Source organism: Dermochelys coriacea, chromosome 8, assembly GCF_009764565.3.
Source record: "Dermochelys coriacea isolate rDerCor1 chromosome 8, rDerCor1.pri.v4, whole genome shotgun sequence".
Taxonomy (NCBI): Eukaryota; Metazoa; Chordata; order Testudines; family Dermochelyidae; genus Dermochelys; species Dermochelys coriacea.
This window is the reverse complement of record NC_050075.1, coordinates 65,080,379-65,097,918: the sequence shown is the minus strand read 5'-3', so window position 1 is coordinate 65,097,918 and position 17,540 is coordinate 65,080,379. Positions and strand designations below refer to the sequence as shown.

Sequence of the window (17,540 nt, the reverse complement as noted above, 5' to 3'; positions counted from 1 at the left end):
TAACAATTATATTTGCAGATCTATGAGTTAGCCATCTTTTAACCCATTTAACATGTGTTTTATTAATTTGATATGGTGATAAGTTTTTTTAATCAGAATGTTGTACAGTACTAAGTCAAACACTTTACAGAAATCCAAGTATATTTTATCAGCACAGTTATGTAATCAGTCTAACTTGCAGTCTTGACAAATAACAATATTAAGTTAACTTGACAGGACTTACTTTCCATGAAAATCATCTTGATTGGTATTAATTATATTTCTATACTTGAACTCTTTATTGATTGAGTTCCATATCAGCCATTCCATTAGATTGCCTGGGATTAACGTCAAATCAACTAGCCTACTTTAACCTGGGGTGATCCCATTTGCCTTTGGCACAATATTGGCTTTCTTCTAGTCTACTGGAACTTCCCCAGATTTCCAAGGCTCCTTAAAAATTAACATAGGTGGTGAGGAGAAGTCCTGAGCCAACTCTTTTAAAACTCTTGGGTGCAATTTATCCAAGTGCATGAATAATTTACATGATTAGTGTCATTGTCTGTAAAATTATGTGAATGAAGTTACTTACATGCATAAGTCCTAATTACATGCATAAGTCCCAGCAGACTAGTTATTTAGTGAAACAACCTGTAAGCCATCTAAAACCATGAAACAAATCCACAGATCTATGGGAACTGATTCTGCACTCCTTCTTTATTTGCGCAAAACTTCTATGGATATCCATGAGAGATTTGTCTGAATAAGGAGTTCAGGGCTTAGCCTTGATTTATATTACTCCTTGGAAAATAAGGTTAATTTTTAACTTGGCTGACAAGAAATAAATCTGGCCTCTTTTACATCAGTTAACTATTACATTAGGAGTAGTATGCATCCTAAGAGATTTTAGTTTAATGCAATTTTCTGCAGTTGCATCTGTAGAATAAATCACTTGTTAGGTTTTAAAAAAATACCCAAAGTCACTTCAGTGCCCTCATTCTAACACATTTCCCATGCATGCAGTGTTAGGATTGCCAGAACTGTGTGCAGGTTTGTCACCTGTTGTGAGAGTGGAAGTAGTCAAAGTGGTGTTTGAGAAAGGCTGAAAAATGTTTGCTTGAGTGCTGGTTGGAGTATGGTTCACGGATGGTGAGGTGGTATGCAAGTGTTGCGGATTGAAAGCATCTGCAAGGACAGAACAAATTAGTATTAAAAAGTGAATTCATTGTTTCATGTAATCATATCATAAACGTCTTGGACTATGTACTTTCTTCTTGTAATTATCTTATCAAAAGATTGAACAGAGCTGCAAGTAAGGTTTTGTTAGTATTTCCATTGAAGAACAAAACTAGTATCTTTAACTAGAATTCACAATATCAGGACTCTTTTTTTATGTCAATCAGTTCTCAAATATATGGGCCATAATGAAGTCAACAGAAGCTTTGCCTGAATAAGGGCTGCAGGTTTTATCCCATTGTGTGAAAGTAGCTTTGCCCATAGTTCTTATCATTAGGCATAATTCCACAAACACTGCTAAGCATAGTGCTTACACCCAAGATACTCCTCATGGTGTAAACACTACCCTCAGCGGTATGTGTTTGCCAGGTCAGGTATGCTACCTACAGTGCCTTGGTATTTATTTCATTGCTTAGAAACCACTCACTGTTTGTTTTATCAGTTCTGTATTGGGCCAAGATCCTGCAGCTCTTGCTTTGGCAATACTCTCATTGACTGCAGAAAGAATTTTGACTGAATAATGACTGTAAGTTCAGGTCATATTCTGGAAATAAAACACAGAAACACCTTGTGCTCTTGCATCAGTTGTGAAGCTTAGGAACATTTTCAGTTTGTTGAGCAGTAAGTGTGATAAACTGCCAAACTACACAATTTTCTCCATGTACAGCTCAAGCAATTGTCTTATTGCCAACCTGGGAAATCTAAAGGAATACAGCAAACCTGATGGTTTATTTGTGGTTGTAGCAGGAGTGAGTGAAGTAAGGGCAGCAGTGCTGCTGTGTGGCTGATTGCTGGATCCAAAGGAAGAGTTTGAGTCTGCATGAGTGCTGAGGTTTGTGCTGCCTGTAGTAAGGAAGTACAATAGTTCTGTTAGTGCTTCCTAATATACCATGCACAGACAATGACAACAAAATCACACGTAAACAAGCTATCTATTCCTGAATAGATAATGTTAAAAGAAGGAAAACTGAGACCATATATTTTAGGCAGTTAAGCAATTTCATTTTGTTTCTTATATATAAGGCCAAAAGCAAAAGTAGAAACATGCATTCTATAAGAAAAGAAACCAGAGTTGCAAAGCATCTATGAGTTGAGAACCTGAAGTGTTCAATGCCCTCAGTTCTCACTGGGCCTGACACTGCTGCAGCTGAAGTCAAAGGTGAGACTTTCATTGGCTTCATAGGATCAGGATCAAGCTAGTTGATTTTTGATGGTAGCTGAGGTTGCTCAGCCCCCTGTAGATTCAGGTGCTTTGTGTTTTATGAAATGGTCATTGTCATTCAAAAAGAGAGAGATTTACCCTTGTAATTTTAATAACTATTCCAAAACAATAATATAAGTGTCACTATTAGCCTCTAATATTCTCTTATGTATAAAACCAATGTAAAAACTAATCTACTGTCCCAATTCACTTGAATAACTCAGTAAGGATCAGATTCTGTTGGTAAATACTTATATAGACATCGTACAAGTGTGCACAAGGTCATACATCCCAGTCAGTGGCAAAGCCAAGGAACAGAAGTTGGGAATCCTTACTCTCAGTCTCCTGATCTAACCACCACACAGCACACTCAGAGATATATAATCTTCCCCGGGAGTCTCAGTTGATTCATATTCTTTAGACTGGTTTGAAAGAAGTTATGAATAAATGTATGTCCAAAAATGTCATGTAATCAGTATTCATTACTTTGATTCTTTGAATAGGGAAATGGAAGCTAAAATTCATCTCTTGAAATACCTGTATGTAATATATACCATATATACCTATAAATAACCTAAAGGACCACTGGATGTCATCATTGTTCACAAAAGGAAAAATAAATAAACCAGGTTTTATCTAACAATAAACCATAACTTCTAAGCTGACTGCTATTTTTTTTTTAATTTCAAGTGATTTGGCATCTTGGTTCTACTTTTGTCCTATTGTCTGTTTTTCATCTTCTACATCACAGTTGGCAATTTCCACATGGTAAATAAGCACCCTGACTTTCACAATAAGCCAAAAATCAAGCTAATCCCATTTTAAAACAAGGCCAAAACAATCCAATCCCTAAGAACTCAATACTCTCTGTGACTAGATCCCTGCGGCCTGCAGTCTGGGACTGTGGTGGGCCGGCTGTGCATCACTGACACACACATCCCCGCTTTGCCCACCTTGCCCCTGCTTGCTGGGAGCCGATCAAAAAAAAGAAGCAACAAACTACATGCCAAACAAGCTACAAGCCAAAAACTAGCCAACAAGCAACTCACAAGCCAATTAAGCCAAAACCAAGCCCAATTTCTGTGTTTTTTTCGCTGGTTTGGCATGTCTGTTCTGCATGTCCAAAGAGCACATTGGTACCTCTCACTGTACTATCCTACTGCTATTTTTTACTGCTATAGTGTTTCTCTGCCTTCAGCCCCAGTTTCACTGTCCTCTCTCTCAATCTCAGCTGTGACCTCTTAACTCTTTGTTTGCAGATAAAGATAATATGATTTTGTAAGTGTGTGGTAAAATGCTATTATAGGATGAAGAACCTGAATTCTCTTATTTGTGCTATATTCATATTACTGTTTTTTTACTGTATAGATCTGGTCCCAAGCCAGTGAATTCAGTGGAAGACTTCAGCTGACTTCAGTGGGCTTTGGATTGTTCTTTTAATTCTATTGGGGTTTTCTGTAATTTTTGTAAAAGTTTAACTCCTCTGCTAGGTCAGATAAATGTGGAAACACTATCTGAAAGTATCAAAGCCAAACAATTATGAACACATTTTCTGTCTAAACTAGCACACACAATTCAAATCCTACCATATTCTACTATTTTTATTCATTATTTGTATTACAGTCATGCCTGGAGGCTAAGGCTCCATTTTGCTAGGCACTGTACCAATATATAACAAAGACACAGTCCCTGCCCTGAAGAACTTACAATCTAAATGAATATGTTAAATGAATGAGATATGTTCAGTGAAATACATGTAAATCACAAATTCAGACAAAAGCAAATTGATTCATTTGGTTCTTCCTTTTTAAACCAGTGTATATTATTTCACCTGTGATCTCACTATTCTAAATGTAAAGATATGTCAAGAGAAGGTTATACACATTTGTGTCCGTACATTAAGGCCCCAATCCTGCAATCAGATTCATTCAAACAGATCCTTGCCCCATGCAGGAGAAGGGCTTAGGGACCTGACTCATGAAGATATATGAGCACATGCCTGACTTTAAGCACGAGTAGTCCTGGAGAAGGCAATGAATTAAGTTGCAGCATACAAAAAGCACATACATTCTAGGCTCTTTAGTTCCGTTTACTTGGAAGGGAGCTGATTCACCTGAATCACTGACCTCTCTATATGCCACACAGGTCAAAAGTGTGCCACTGTTAAATAGCACTGAAAACTGAAAGCACATAGATCGGGAAAGGGGTCGGTGAAGCAGAGTGATAGAAACCTATAATTATATTGGTTTTATGATGTTACCTGTCACTTTGCAACTTTATCTCTATATACGGTATTTTTGTTTATACTAAAATTTGGAAACATTAACCATATTTGATTTTAATTTAAGCAATAAAAACAAAACAATGGAATGTTAACAAATTATGATGTAATATCATGGGCCAGATCCTCAGCTGGTGTAAATCAATGTATCTCCATTGAAGTCATTGGAGCTGGCTAGATTTACACAACCTGAGGTTCTGGCCCAATATTACTGAGACTAACTGGTGCTATACCAAAGAGTGCTTTTCAATTGTCAATGGGAAGAGGAGAACCATTTTTTTCTTCCCAACTTCACACTGACTATTCTAAATGACTATTCTAAATGTAAAGGCATTAAACACTCTAGAAGATAATACTTGTACACACAAAGCATGTGTCTTATTGGAAGTAAACACAACCACAGTGCAAGCAAATTTCATAAAGAAGTGTTGTAGTTCTGTAAGGAAAATAAAAATAGTTCTCTTACCAGTTGCAGTAGAGTTCTGTGTTTGCCCTTAAAGGAATAAAAACAGGAGTAAATACAGTATGTCAAGAGAAGGTTATACACATTTGTGTCCATACATTAAGGCCCCAATCCTGCAATCAGATTCATGCAAACAGATCCTTGCCTCCATGCCGGAGAAGGGCTTAGGGCCCTGACTCATCAAGGTATGTGAGCACATGCCTGACTTTAAGCACATGAGCAGTCCTGGAGAAGACAATTAAGTTGCAGCATACAAAAGTCATTGGAGCTGGCTAGATTTACACCACCTGAGGATCTGGCCCAATACTACTGAGTGAGACTAACTGGTACTATACCAAAGAGTGCTTTTCATGGGGAGAGGATAACCATTCTTTTCTTTCCAACTTCACACTGACTGCTCCTGGGCTTCCGCTGTAATCTAAAAAGATTTTAACCTTGCAGGTCACTCAGCCCATTGTAATAAGATTCATTTGAGGAGTTATCCTGTAGCTTGATGTTGGGTAGTCTGGGATTCTGCTGGAATGGGCATGGGATGGAAATTTCCCCAAGATGTTTGTAACTAGAGGTGAAATGGTTCTCTCAGGTGTAGAGGATGTAAAAATGGAGGTTCAATACCAGTCTATATAACCCTATAAAACATGGTGATACATAACTGACAGGAACTTAACTGTGAAATGTATGCTATAAATAGTAATTGTCTTTATGCTGCAGTTCCTTCTTTAATCCAGAATATTAATTCAAGTCATGAGACACTGAGCTCCTTTCTTTCATCCAGGTGCTTAATTATCTGTCATGCAGTACACTGTCTACCATAGAACAACATGTAGTATACCAGAAACAAGTTAAAACTAGAACTAGTTTTATTTGTTAATTCTCTGTGACATGCTGTGACACCTGAGCCAAGGAAACCTCCACATCTGAGTTGGAGTTCAAGAATTTGGGTGGCAAAGGTAGAATGAGAAATCAAACAATGCCTTAAGGGCCATTTTTGTCTAAGTATATATATATATATATATATATATATATATATATATATATTGTGACAGGGTCAGGCCAGATGGCTACAGGAGAGTAATAGAAGGCAGATATATTAGCCCCAGGTTAAGTAGGTCCCTTTTCCCTGGGTAAGGTAACAGGGAAGGTTCCAGAACAATCAGGAACCTTCTGGAGATAATTAAAACAGACAGACTGATTAGAACACCTGCAGCCAATCAAGAAGCTGCTAGAATCAATTAAGACTCAGGTTAATCAGGGCACCTGGGTTTAAAAAGGAGCTCACTTCAGTTTGTGGTGTGCGTGTAAGGAGCTGGAAGCAAGAGGTGCTAGGAGCTGAGAGTGAGAACACATAGTGTTGGAGGACTGAGGAGTACAAGCATTATCAGACACCAGGAGGAAGGTCCTATGGTGAGGATAAAGAAGGTGTTGGGAGAAGGCCATGGGGAAGTAGCCCAGGGAGTTGTAGCTGTCACACAGCTGTTCCAGGAGACACTCTAGACAGCTGCATTCCACAGGGCCCTGGGCTGGAACCCAGAGCAGAAGGTGGGCCCGGGTTCCCCCCAAACCTCCCAACTCCTGGTCAGACACAGGAGGAGTTGACCTGGACTGTGGGTTCACGAAAATGGCCAAACTGAGGGCTGCCGTGAAGCTCCAAGGCGAGCCAGTCCGCCAATAAGCGCAAGACCCACCAAGGCAGAGGAGGAACTTTGTCACAATATAGATAAAGAAGGCTTCCCTCAGCTGGGCCTCAGATATAGTTCAAATATATGATGCTGAGCCCAATCCCTTCCAGCACATCTGTGGGTTCCCTTCACCATATCACACCCCCATATTGGTATTTTTGGTAAACAGCCAACAATGAAATATTCCCAGTTCACTGTTAGGAAATGTAGCTTTAGAATCATCAGGACTATGGGTCAGATTTTACAATATGGCTGCCTAAATTGCACATGCACCTGCACATGCTCATGCTTTTATGCATGCAAGTGGATACTTATGCATGCACTTACCTGTTGTACACGCACAAATTCTGTGGATACAATTAGCAATCGGTGCCTGCATTTGAGAATGTGGCCCTGTGTTTCTAAGAAAGAAATTATATTAAATTGGCTATTAGTCAGGATGGGCAGGGATGAAAAACCATCCTCTAAAGTGTCCCTAGCCTCTGTTTGCCAGAAGCTGGGAATGGGCGACTGGGGATGGATCACTTGATGATTACCTGTTCTGTTCATTCCTTCTGGGGCACTTGGCATTGGCCACTGTTGGAAGACAGGATATTGGGCTAGATGGACAATTGGTCTGATCCAGTATGGCCATTCTTATGTTCTTATGTTTTAAGCTTTAAGAGTCTGATTCTCATTTACCTAAAGCTTCTTTGCATTTTGCTCTGGCAGCATCAAGAGGTCTTAATGTAAATGAGAATCAGATTCTAAATATACCAAGGATATACAAATATTTTGAAATATTTTCCTAATTTAATTATTTAATGTACTATTCATTTGAGGTAAGCCAGTGTGAACAACTGTAAAGGATTGTTGTAACATCTGTGTGGTAGAGCTGGACATTAGTTCAGAGAAAACAATCTAAAAACAAAACTGTGCCCGTGTTTCACTTTTACCTTCGTTGTTGCCTGTAGGAGAGTGTGGAATGGAGCGTGCAGGTAGAGGCGATGTGCTTGTGGGCGTGGGAGAATTTACAGTTTCTGTTGTTCCTTTTCCTGTTGAATGATGGGGAAAATATTATTAATTTATAGTGTACATAGTGGAAAAGTACAATTTAAATAGAAAAAAATGCCAACTGCCATTAGTTTTCGAGCTAAAACCATATTTCTTACTACAGCATTGATAATGGTAGCATGACAAATGGGAATGAGGATATGGAGGTAGATATTACCATATCTGAGGTAGAAGCAAAACTCAAACAGCTTAATGGAACTAAATCGGGGGGCCCAGATAATCTTCATCCAAGAATATTAAAGGAATTGGCACCTGAAATTGCAAGCCCATTAGCAAGAATTTTTAATGAATCTGTAAACTCAGGAGTAGTACCGAATGATTGGAGAATTGCTAATATAGTTCCTATTTTTAAGAAAGGAAAAAAAAGTGATCTGGGTAACTACAGGCCAGTTAGTTTGACATCTGTAGTATGCAAGCTCCTGGAAAAAATTTTGAAGGAGAAATTAGTTAAGGACATTGAAGTCAATGGTAAATGGGACAAAATACAACATGGTTTTACAAAAGGTAGATCGTGCCAAACCAACCTAATCTCCTTTTTTGAAAAAGTAACAGATTTTTTAGATAAAGGAAATGCAGTGGATCTAATTTACCTAGATTTCAATAAGGCATTTGATACCGTGCCACATGGGGAATTATTAGTTAAATTGGAGAAGATGGGGATCAATATGAACATCAAAAGGTGGATAAGGAATTGGTTAAAGGGGAGACTGCAACGGGTCCAACTGAAAGGCGAACTGTCAGGTTGGAGGGAGGTTACCAGTGGAGTTCCTCAGGGATCGGTTTTGGGACCAATCTTATTTAATCTTTTTATTACTGACCTTGGCACAAAAAGTGGGAGTGTGCTAATAAAGTCTGCAGATGATACAAAGCTGGGAGGTATTGCCAATTCAGAGAAGGATCGGGATATTATATAGGAGGATCTGGATGACCTTGTAAACTGGAGTAATAGTAATAGGATGAAATTAAATAGTAAGAAGTGTAAGGTTATGCATTTAGGGATTAATAACAAGAATTTTAGTTATAAGTTGGGGAACGCATCAATTAGAAGTAACGGAAGAGGAGAAGGACCTTGGAGTATTGGTTGATCATAGGATGACTATGAGCTGCCAATGTGATATGGCTGTGAAAAAAGCTAATGTGGTTTTGGGATGCATCAGGAGAGGCATTTCCAGTAGGGATAAGGAGGTTTTAGTACCATTATACAAGGCACTGGTGAGACCTCACCTAGAATACTGTGTGCAGTTTTGGTCTCCCATGTTTAAAAAGGATGAATTCAAACTGGAGCAGGTACAGAGAAGGGCTACTGGGATGATCCGCGGAATGGAAAACTTGTCTTATGAAAGGAGATATAAGGAGCTTGGCTTCTTTAGCCTAACTAAAAGAAGGTTGAGGGGAGATATGATTGCTCTCTATAAATATATCAGAGGGATAAATACAGGAGAGGGAGAGGAATTATTTAAGCTCAGCACCAATGTTGTCACAAGAACAAATGGGTATAAACTGGCCACCAGGAAGTTTAGACTTGAAATTAGACAAAGGTTTCTAACCATCAGAGGAGTGAAGTTTTGGAATAGCCTTCCAAGGGAAGCAGTGGGGGCAAAAGATCTATCTGACTTTAAGATTCTACTCGATAAGTTTATGGAAGAGATGGTATGATGGGATAATGTGATTTTGGTAATTACTTGATCTTTAAATATTCATGGTAAATAGGCCTAATGGCTTGTGATGGGATGTTAGATGAGGTGGGATCTGAGTTACCCAGGAAAGAATTTTCTGTAGTATCTGGCTGGTGAATCTTGCCCATATGCTCAGGGTTTAGCTGATTGCCATATTTGGGGTCAGGAAGGAATTTTCCTCCAGGGCAGATTGGAGAGGCCCTAGATTTTTTTCGCCTTCCTCTGTAGCATGGGGCATGGGTGACTTGAGGGAGGCTTCTCTGCTCTTTGAAGTGTTTAAACCACGATTTGAGGACTTCAATAGCTCAGACATAGGTGAGGTTTTTCGTAGGAGTGTGTGGGTGAGATTCTGTGGCCTGCGCTGTGCAGGAGGTCGGACTAGATGATCAGAATGGTCCCTTCTGACCTTAGTATCTATGAATCTATTACAGTGGGATAACTTCACGATGCTCTCTCATATTATATATACGCAACAAGAAGGTAGAGGTGTTTAATGCCTATTTTGCTTCAGTCTTCACTAAAAAAGGCAAATTGTGACCAAATACTTAACACAATTAATATTTGCAACAAGGGAAATGGCAAGCAAGCCAAAATAGGGAAAGAACAGGATAAAGAATATTTAGATAAGTTAGATGTATTCAACTCAGCAAGGGTCTGATGAAATTTACTCTTGGGTACCTCAGGAACCAGCAGAAGCAATCTTGAAATTGGTAGTGATTATCTTTGAGAATTCATGAGGATGGGTGACATCCCAGAGGACCGGAGAAGGACAAACATAGTACCTATGTTTAAAACGTGGGTGTAAAGAGAAGACCTGGGGAATTATAGACTAGTCAGCCTAATTTTGATACCTGAAAAGATACTGGAACAATCAATTTGTGAGCACCTAGAGATAATAGCATTATAGGTAATAGACAACATGGGTTTGTCAAGATTATTATGCCAAACCAACCTAATTTCCTGCTTTTACAGTGTTATTGGACTAGTGCATGGGTAGAAGCTGTAGAGGGGATATATCTTGATTTTAGTAAGGCTTTTGACACTGTCCAATGACATTCTCATAAGCAAACTAGGGAAATGAGATCTAGGTGAAATTATTCTAAAATGGGCACACACCTCGTTGAAAGACTGTACTCAAAGAGTAATTATCAATGGTTCACTGTCAAACTGGGGGACATATCTAGTGGGGTTCCCAAGGGGTCTATCCTGTGTTCAGTAATATTCAACATTTTCATTAATGACTTGGATAATGGAATGGAGAGTATGCTTATAAAATGTGTGGATGACACTAAGCTGGAGGGAGTTGCAAGTACTTTAAAGGACAGAATTAGAATTCAAAATTATCTTGAAAAATTAGAGAATTGGTCTGAATTCAACAAGATGAGATTTAATAAAGACAAGTGCAAAGTACTATACTTAGGAAAAATCAGATACACAACTAGACAATGGGGAATAACTGGATGGCAGTAGTATTGCTGAGAAGGCTGAGAAGGATTATAGTGGATGACAAATTGAACATGAATCAACAATGTGATGCAGGAAAAAAACCTAATATTCTAGGGAGTATTAACAGGAGTGTAACATGTAAGACACAGGAGGTAATTGTCCCACTCTACTCGGCACTGGTGAGTCCTCAGTTGGAGCACTATGTCCAGTTTGGGGCGCCACACTCTAGAAAAGGTGTGGAAAACTGGAGAGAGTCAGGAAGAGAGCTACAAAAAATGTTAAAAGTTTAGAAAACCTGATCTATAAGGAAAGGTTAAAAAACTTGGGCATGTTTTATCTTGAGGAAAGAATACTGAGGGGGAACCTGCCTCAGTGCAGGGGGCTGGACTAAATGACCTCTTGAGCACCCATAATGTTTTCTGATTTCACTGGAGCTGTGGTCCCTCAGCAGCTCTGAAAGTCAAGTTCCATATTTACATGCCTAAATTTACATGCCTAAATTCACACATATATCTTCCAAGAAGGCATTCAGTCTTGCTCTGAAGATCTCAAGAGATGGAAACTCCACCACTTCCCTTGGTAGTTTGTTCCAATGGCTAGTCACCATCACTGTTAAGAAATTGTGCTTGCTTTCTAATTTGAATTTGTTTGGCTTCAGCTTCCAGCCATTGGGTCTTATGTCTTTCTCTGCTAGATTAAAGAGCCATTTAGTACCCAGTAATTTCTCCCTGTGAAGATACCTCTACATTGTACTCAAGTCTCCTCCCAATCTTCTTTTTGACAAGAGAAACTGATTGAGTTCTTTTAGTCTCTCACTGGAAGGCATTTTTTTCCAGTCCTCAGATCTTTCATGTGTCTCTTTTCTACACCTTTCCAAATTTTTCAACATCCTTTTTAAAATGCAGACACCAAAACTGGAACCAGTATTGTAGGACAGGTTTCATCAATGGATACTGTGCCTTATACAGATGACTATAGGTGCCCTTAGGCCTTTAAATGTCCTAAGAGCCTTGAATTCAGTAAAATTAGTATTATGAGGGAGGGAGACAGAAATAAATGACCCTGGCTGTCTGAGCAAGTCAGGTAACAGCAGCATGAGCACACTTTGGAGAAGAACAGTAATAACCAAAATGCCAGTTAAGGCTCAATCCTTCACATCTGAAGGCTTTATTATCTCCCCTTACATACACAGGCTCACTGAATTGTATTCATCACTCCACCTCTCACTCATTATTGTTCTGTTCCAAGAGATATTCAAGAAGCTCCCACTCTCAACAGAAGTCCTGAGACACATCCTAAAAGAGCCCTAATGTCTTGTAACATCTCCGGTTCTATTATAGGATGCCATACTTTTGGCAAACAGCAAGACTCCACATATTCAATATTTCTCTGCTGGCAGCTCTTTACCTTTCTCAGCTAGTACTTCTTCATTACACCACCACTCTGTTAATTTGTTGGCTGCATTCTGTGTTTCTCCACTAGCACCTCACTGCTTATTATCTCTTCTTTACCTTCTCCAGGTGATGCTTCACAACTATAGTGTCTGTACCTCTTTGAATACAGACTCCTTCAACCCTTTAAAACAAAGCTTGAGGCTCAACCATCACAACTTAAACAGAAGACAAGGATAACATAAGGGATACACATGCTTTCGACCTGCTGACATGCCAGACCAGTCTCTAGTCTCCAGCATAGAAGCTCACCATAGGCAGACCTTCAGGGACTCGAAAGGATTTTTCCTCATCGACCTGACAAACATCATCATAATAGTTCAGCTGCTCAAAAGATGCTACAAGTTCCACAATCCATCTGGGCAGTTTAAAAAAAACCCAAAATGTAGCCACCAAGTTTAAATAAGGCACCCTAGGAAAATGCTCAGTTGCTGAGTAACCAAAAGCCTGATGGAACTTTGAAAAAGCTCACTCTCGTTAAAAAAATGAGATAGAAAGAAACCAGAGGTGAAATCCTGACTCCAGTGAAGTCAATGATGAAAACTCCCATCAACTTCACTGGGACCAGGATTTCTCCCTAGATCTCTTTTTACTAACATTTGTAAAAAGCCAATAACTTAGTGTACTAGAGCAGATGTATTAGCTAGAACTAAAATAAAACTGGTACAAAGATAATGCTGAAACAGCCATCCTAGTACTAACATGTATGAGTAGGGTTTTCTAGTGGGTTCATTCCAGTTATCCACCATACAGCACCACCATAGATACTCCAGAACCACCTACACTTCTCACTGATATCAAGACAATAACAGTTGAACCTCACCAAGCTCAGAGATTGGGTACAGACACGTATCCAAAAGTACGGATGCTCATCTGAACTATCCAAATGTCTTGAGCATGCATACCTACTGAGTATGGATAGGCACCTACCTTATTAACATTTGTATACATGCAAATACATAAACAAAATTGGAAATCTTATGAGATAAGACAGCAAATTTGGGCCTGCAGGTTGGCCATGAACCCTTCACTTAGAATATGCCTTTAAATGTTTTAAATTAAATATTTGAGCTCTGTGGTTTGGTCACCTAAGTTTCATAGTATTATTTTGCTTTCAACCAGATTACTCACACTTCATAAACTACTCCCAAATCCAATTTTGTTTCAATGCATTAATTTGATCTTGGCTTGAGCCCAAAATTCACATTCTTTGAACTTTCATAGTAAAGGTAAAACTTCATTTGAATGCATATTTGCAGAAACTAAATAAAGAATTGCAGACCAGGTCAAAGTGAAATTTTATTTAGATACTGAAATCCTCACAATGCTTCTTCTCTCTATTCATCCATCTCTAGTGTAAATATGATGAAGATATGGTCAGACACTCTAAAATGTAGTGCTTCAAGAGAGGTATGATTTGTTGGTCTGAGCAAAAGATGGAACCAAAAATCACTGAGTTCTAATCCTTGCTGTGACACTGGCTCCTTTTGTGACTTGGGCAGATCCCTTAATCTTTCTATGCCTCTGAAAAATGTGGAATAAATGGTACTAACTTAACTACCATGCAGGGATGTTTGAAGGATTCATTAATTGTTTGTAAATCTCTTTGATGACTATTGCTAAGTATTATTATTAAACAGTTTTACTACAGATGATGGTAACAGTGCTATCTTTCATTTTCTTGTATTGTTCTCTGAACAGATTTTTGTGGCAATTTTATGACAAACATTCTGTATGCCTCATTTTCTTTTTAATTTAATTTATTATATTAGCAGAATAAAATGCAGTTAGTATTAACTCAGTAGGTGGCACCATAACACCAAAAAACTCTCAAACATTGTGCAGATATATCTCCTATTATAATCCTATTGTGAGATACCAGACAAATTGAATAACTCCTTTAAAAAAGATGAAAATGGAGATCACAGGGCACTTGATCTTCAAAAAAAATCACATTACTCCAATACCAATACATGTATTGTTACCATGAATTTACTTTTCCCAATGTGGCCCACTACAATTCAAAATATTTCAGGAGACTGTATTAGCAAAATGAACCTTGAAGTCACAACTTTCTGCCCCTGGTCATATCAATCAGCAAGCATGTTTCTAAAATTCATAGATGGAATGAAACTCAAGGATATCTCCAAAGCTCTACATGCAAGTTGTTCTGAATAAAAAAGGTATAATATGTTGTAAAAACCTCTGACAATCACTGAGACATTAAGGGATAGGCAACCCAGTCTGGATGCAATAGGGAGCATCCCAAACCTTTACTGAAATCTCAGACTTAATCAAACCTTAAATAATGTTTGAGACGATGTGGAAGTTATTGAGTCATACATATAGCTCCTGGAAGGGGAGGAAAATGTAAGGTATGCAAAGAGTTTCCTCTAATTAAAAAAGAAAAGGAGTACTTGTGGCACCTTAGAGACTAACAAATTTATTTGAGCATAAGCTTTCGTGAGCTACAGCTCACTGTAGCTCACGAAAGCTTATGCTCAAATAAATTTGTTAGTCTCTAAGGTGCCACAAGTACTCCTTTTCTTTTTTGCGAATACAGACTAACATGGCTGCTACTCTGAATCCTCTAACTAAGACATGTGTAGACCTTCCCGTCTTGGCTCGCCTGATAGATTGGCAGCCTATTAACCATGAAGGTCCAGATTATATCTTTATTCAGGTAATTTGCAGAAAGCACATTCACAGCAAGTCCAGCCAACGGATGGAAGACGTCGCTAATTGCATTAGTTCACTCCAACGTCTGGCCACTAGTTGGTGGACACAATTGCAGCTGCTTCTTGGAAAAAGGCTTTAGATGGAGAAGGCAGACTCCCAAAGTTATAAACCCAGAACACCTGAGCTGACAATCCTTTCCTTTGGAAGCTGTTAGACACCCAGGCCCAAAGAGGGAAAAGCAGGACTACTATATTTTAAAGAGACCATTTAAATGTTAAACAAGATAAGCAAATTCAAGCACTGCTGTGAAGAAACTAGGCTAAAAAAAGTCAAGTGTTTGAAATCTCTGGAACTTTAGGATATACTAGCTGCATTCAGAAACAGCAGCAACACCTTTTTTCTTGGAACCATAATTATGGACCGGCTATACTGTGCAATGGTCACTCAAAGAACCTATTTATAATCCTGTCCCTTCTGTCCATTCAGAAAAGACAACGTAAAAATTCTTTGCATCAGACTAATTTGACAGATGTAACACATCATCTGAGGACAATTCAGACAAAAAAGCTTGAAAAGATTCAGAGTAACATGTTTAGGGATTAATCTTGCCCAACACAAGTGTGGGGTATTATGTGTATGTGCAAGAGAAATCTAACAAGCAGGACAGAGATGCAATTCTGCATTAAAAACTGAAACCAATGCAGTTTAGCGATCAGAATACTCTGAGCACTTAAGTCCATGTCTCATAAGACATATGCATTCTCCACCCCCTTTCTTACTTTACAAGTGGCACACAAGTGGATTGAGATTTACTATGGCTCTATGCAAAGGACTGTGCCTAGTGCTCAACATTACTGGCACCCAGGATTATCCCCTCGGTACATACTGATGCTGAATTGCAACAACTTTGCATTCCCTGCTGCACACAAGCACAAGGAGCCAATGAAGTTGGACCCCCTAACACCAATAGCATATTTGACTTATAACTGCTTTAATTCAGTTCCTTGGGTCGTGAAGCCAAAGTAATTGGGCTATGCCCCTGATTCTTGGGTGGGGGAGAGGGAAGGGGAGGTTATCCTTCCCTACAGGCTTTGGAGCCCCTCAGTCTAAAGGCTGCAGTAACACTGGCAGATGGTGTGACTTCCCCCTCCACAGGGGAAAATGGTCAGTGATTCTGCATAGTTGCAAATCCCCACCTCTGCCCTTCCCAAGCACCCCTCAAATCTCCAACACATTGCAACACAGGAGCTCCCACCGAGGAGAGATGTGGAGTGAGTTGGGGGTACAGAAGATAGGCTGCATTCGTTCTTCAAGGTCAGAGCCTTCCACATCCGCAGAGGAAGCAGCAGGATGTGACCAACTTGAAGGAGTGAGTGAAGCTCTTTGTGTGTGTCTTCTGGAAAACAGAATAGATCTGGACATTAGTCAGCTCAGCTGCACACCAACAGCAAATTGCAACTCAGAGAGGAACAACTGGTGGGAGGGAGAGGGGGAGTAAGGCAAGAAGGCTTAGAAACTGCTTCTAGCAGGCCTCTTTTGAATTATTTTTAAAAGTCAAGTAAAATGAGATGTAATTTACACCCACTTTAAGGCCCCTTTACAATGCCAGCCTGGTGTAAAGAGCCTTAGTGTAAGTCAGAATGAGGCCCTGAGACTTTATGTTTCTTTGTGAAGGAAGTTAAGAGATTGGTGCTACTTTACAAATAAGCCTGTATAAATACTGGCCTTGATCCTGTAAACACTTAAATGTGAGTAACTTTATATGGTGAGAAACCCCATCAAACTTAATAAAACTAATCACGTGTGTAAAATTACTTGCGTGAAAAAGTGTTTGCGGGTTCAGAACTATATAGTTAGATTTTATTCTTTATCATGAACTGTTTTGAAAAATATTTTCCATTTTGTTCCAACCCATTCTGTGCCCAGACCTCTTGCCAATTGTTGATGGAAATCAGTATAGATCCATTCAAGTCAATGGAACAACACCAGTTTACACCAGCTGAGAATTAGAGCTGACATACATTCTGACATTTCAGTATTTGTTTTCATCCCAAATTGGGACAAAAAGCAGAAATTTTTAAAATCCTGGAAAGGAAATTCTGAAAAATGTTTCATTTTAACATTTTTGATTGAAGCAAAATATTTTGACATTCCAAAATTAAAATGTTTCATCTTGGTTTATTAGCTGTCCAAAACCACTTTGTTTCAAATCAGTTCAATATTAAACTGCATTTACCCATAGTGGTGCATTACCTTATGGGAGCTGTATATCAGGATCCTGATGCTGGCATTCACCTCTATGAACCAAAGGTATGATCTGGGGTCTGAGCACAACTTAGCTGGACTACATCTCCCATAATGCACACAAAGTCATGTGACTCACATGCATCGCTGCA

At 39.0% G+C, this 17,540-nt stretch overlaps 1 protein-coding gene across 14 annotated transcripts in view; it reads right to left on the bottom strand.

Moving 5' to 3' along the window:
* PTPRC (protein tyrosine phosphatase receptor type C) overlaps nt 1–17,540 on the bottom strand; it is a 170,929-nt gene that overhangs the window by 85,358 nt on the left and 68,031 nt on the right. For 3 of the 14 annotated variants that reach the window (XR_006273880.1, XM_043491172.1, XM_043491173.1), the window contains exons 6-9: nt 7,775–7,873; nt 5,163–5,190; nt 1,936–2,072; nt 1,039–1,164 (exon numbers count right to left, since the gene is read on the bottom strand). Coding sequence is in view for 11 of the 14 variants with exons in the window: in XM_043491172.1 (XP_043347107.1) it covers nt 1,039–1,164; nt 1,936–2,072; nt 5,163–5,190; nt 7,775–7,873 (390 nt within the window). In the remaining 3 variants the exon portion in view is untranslated. The remainder of the gene's footprint in view (nt 1–1,038; nt 1,165–1,935; nt 2,073–5,162; nt 5,191–7,774; nt 7,874–17,540) is intronic. The other 11 variants (XM_043491175.1, XM_043491177.1, XM_043491176.1 and 8 more) reach the window with 6 other exon arrangements.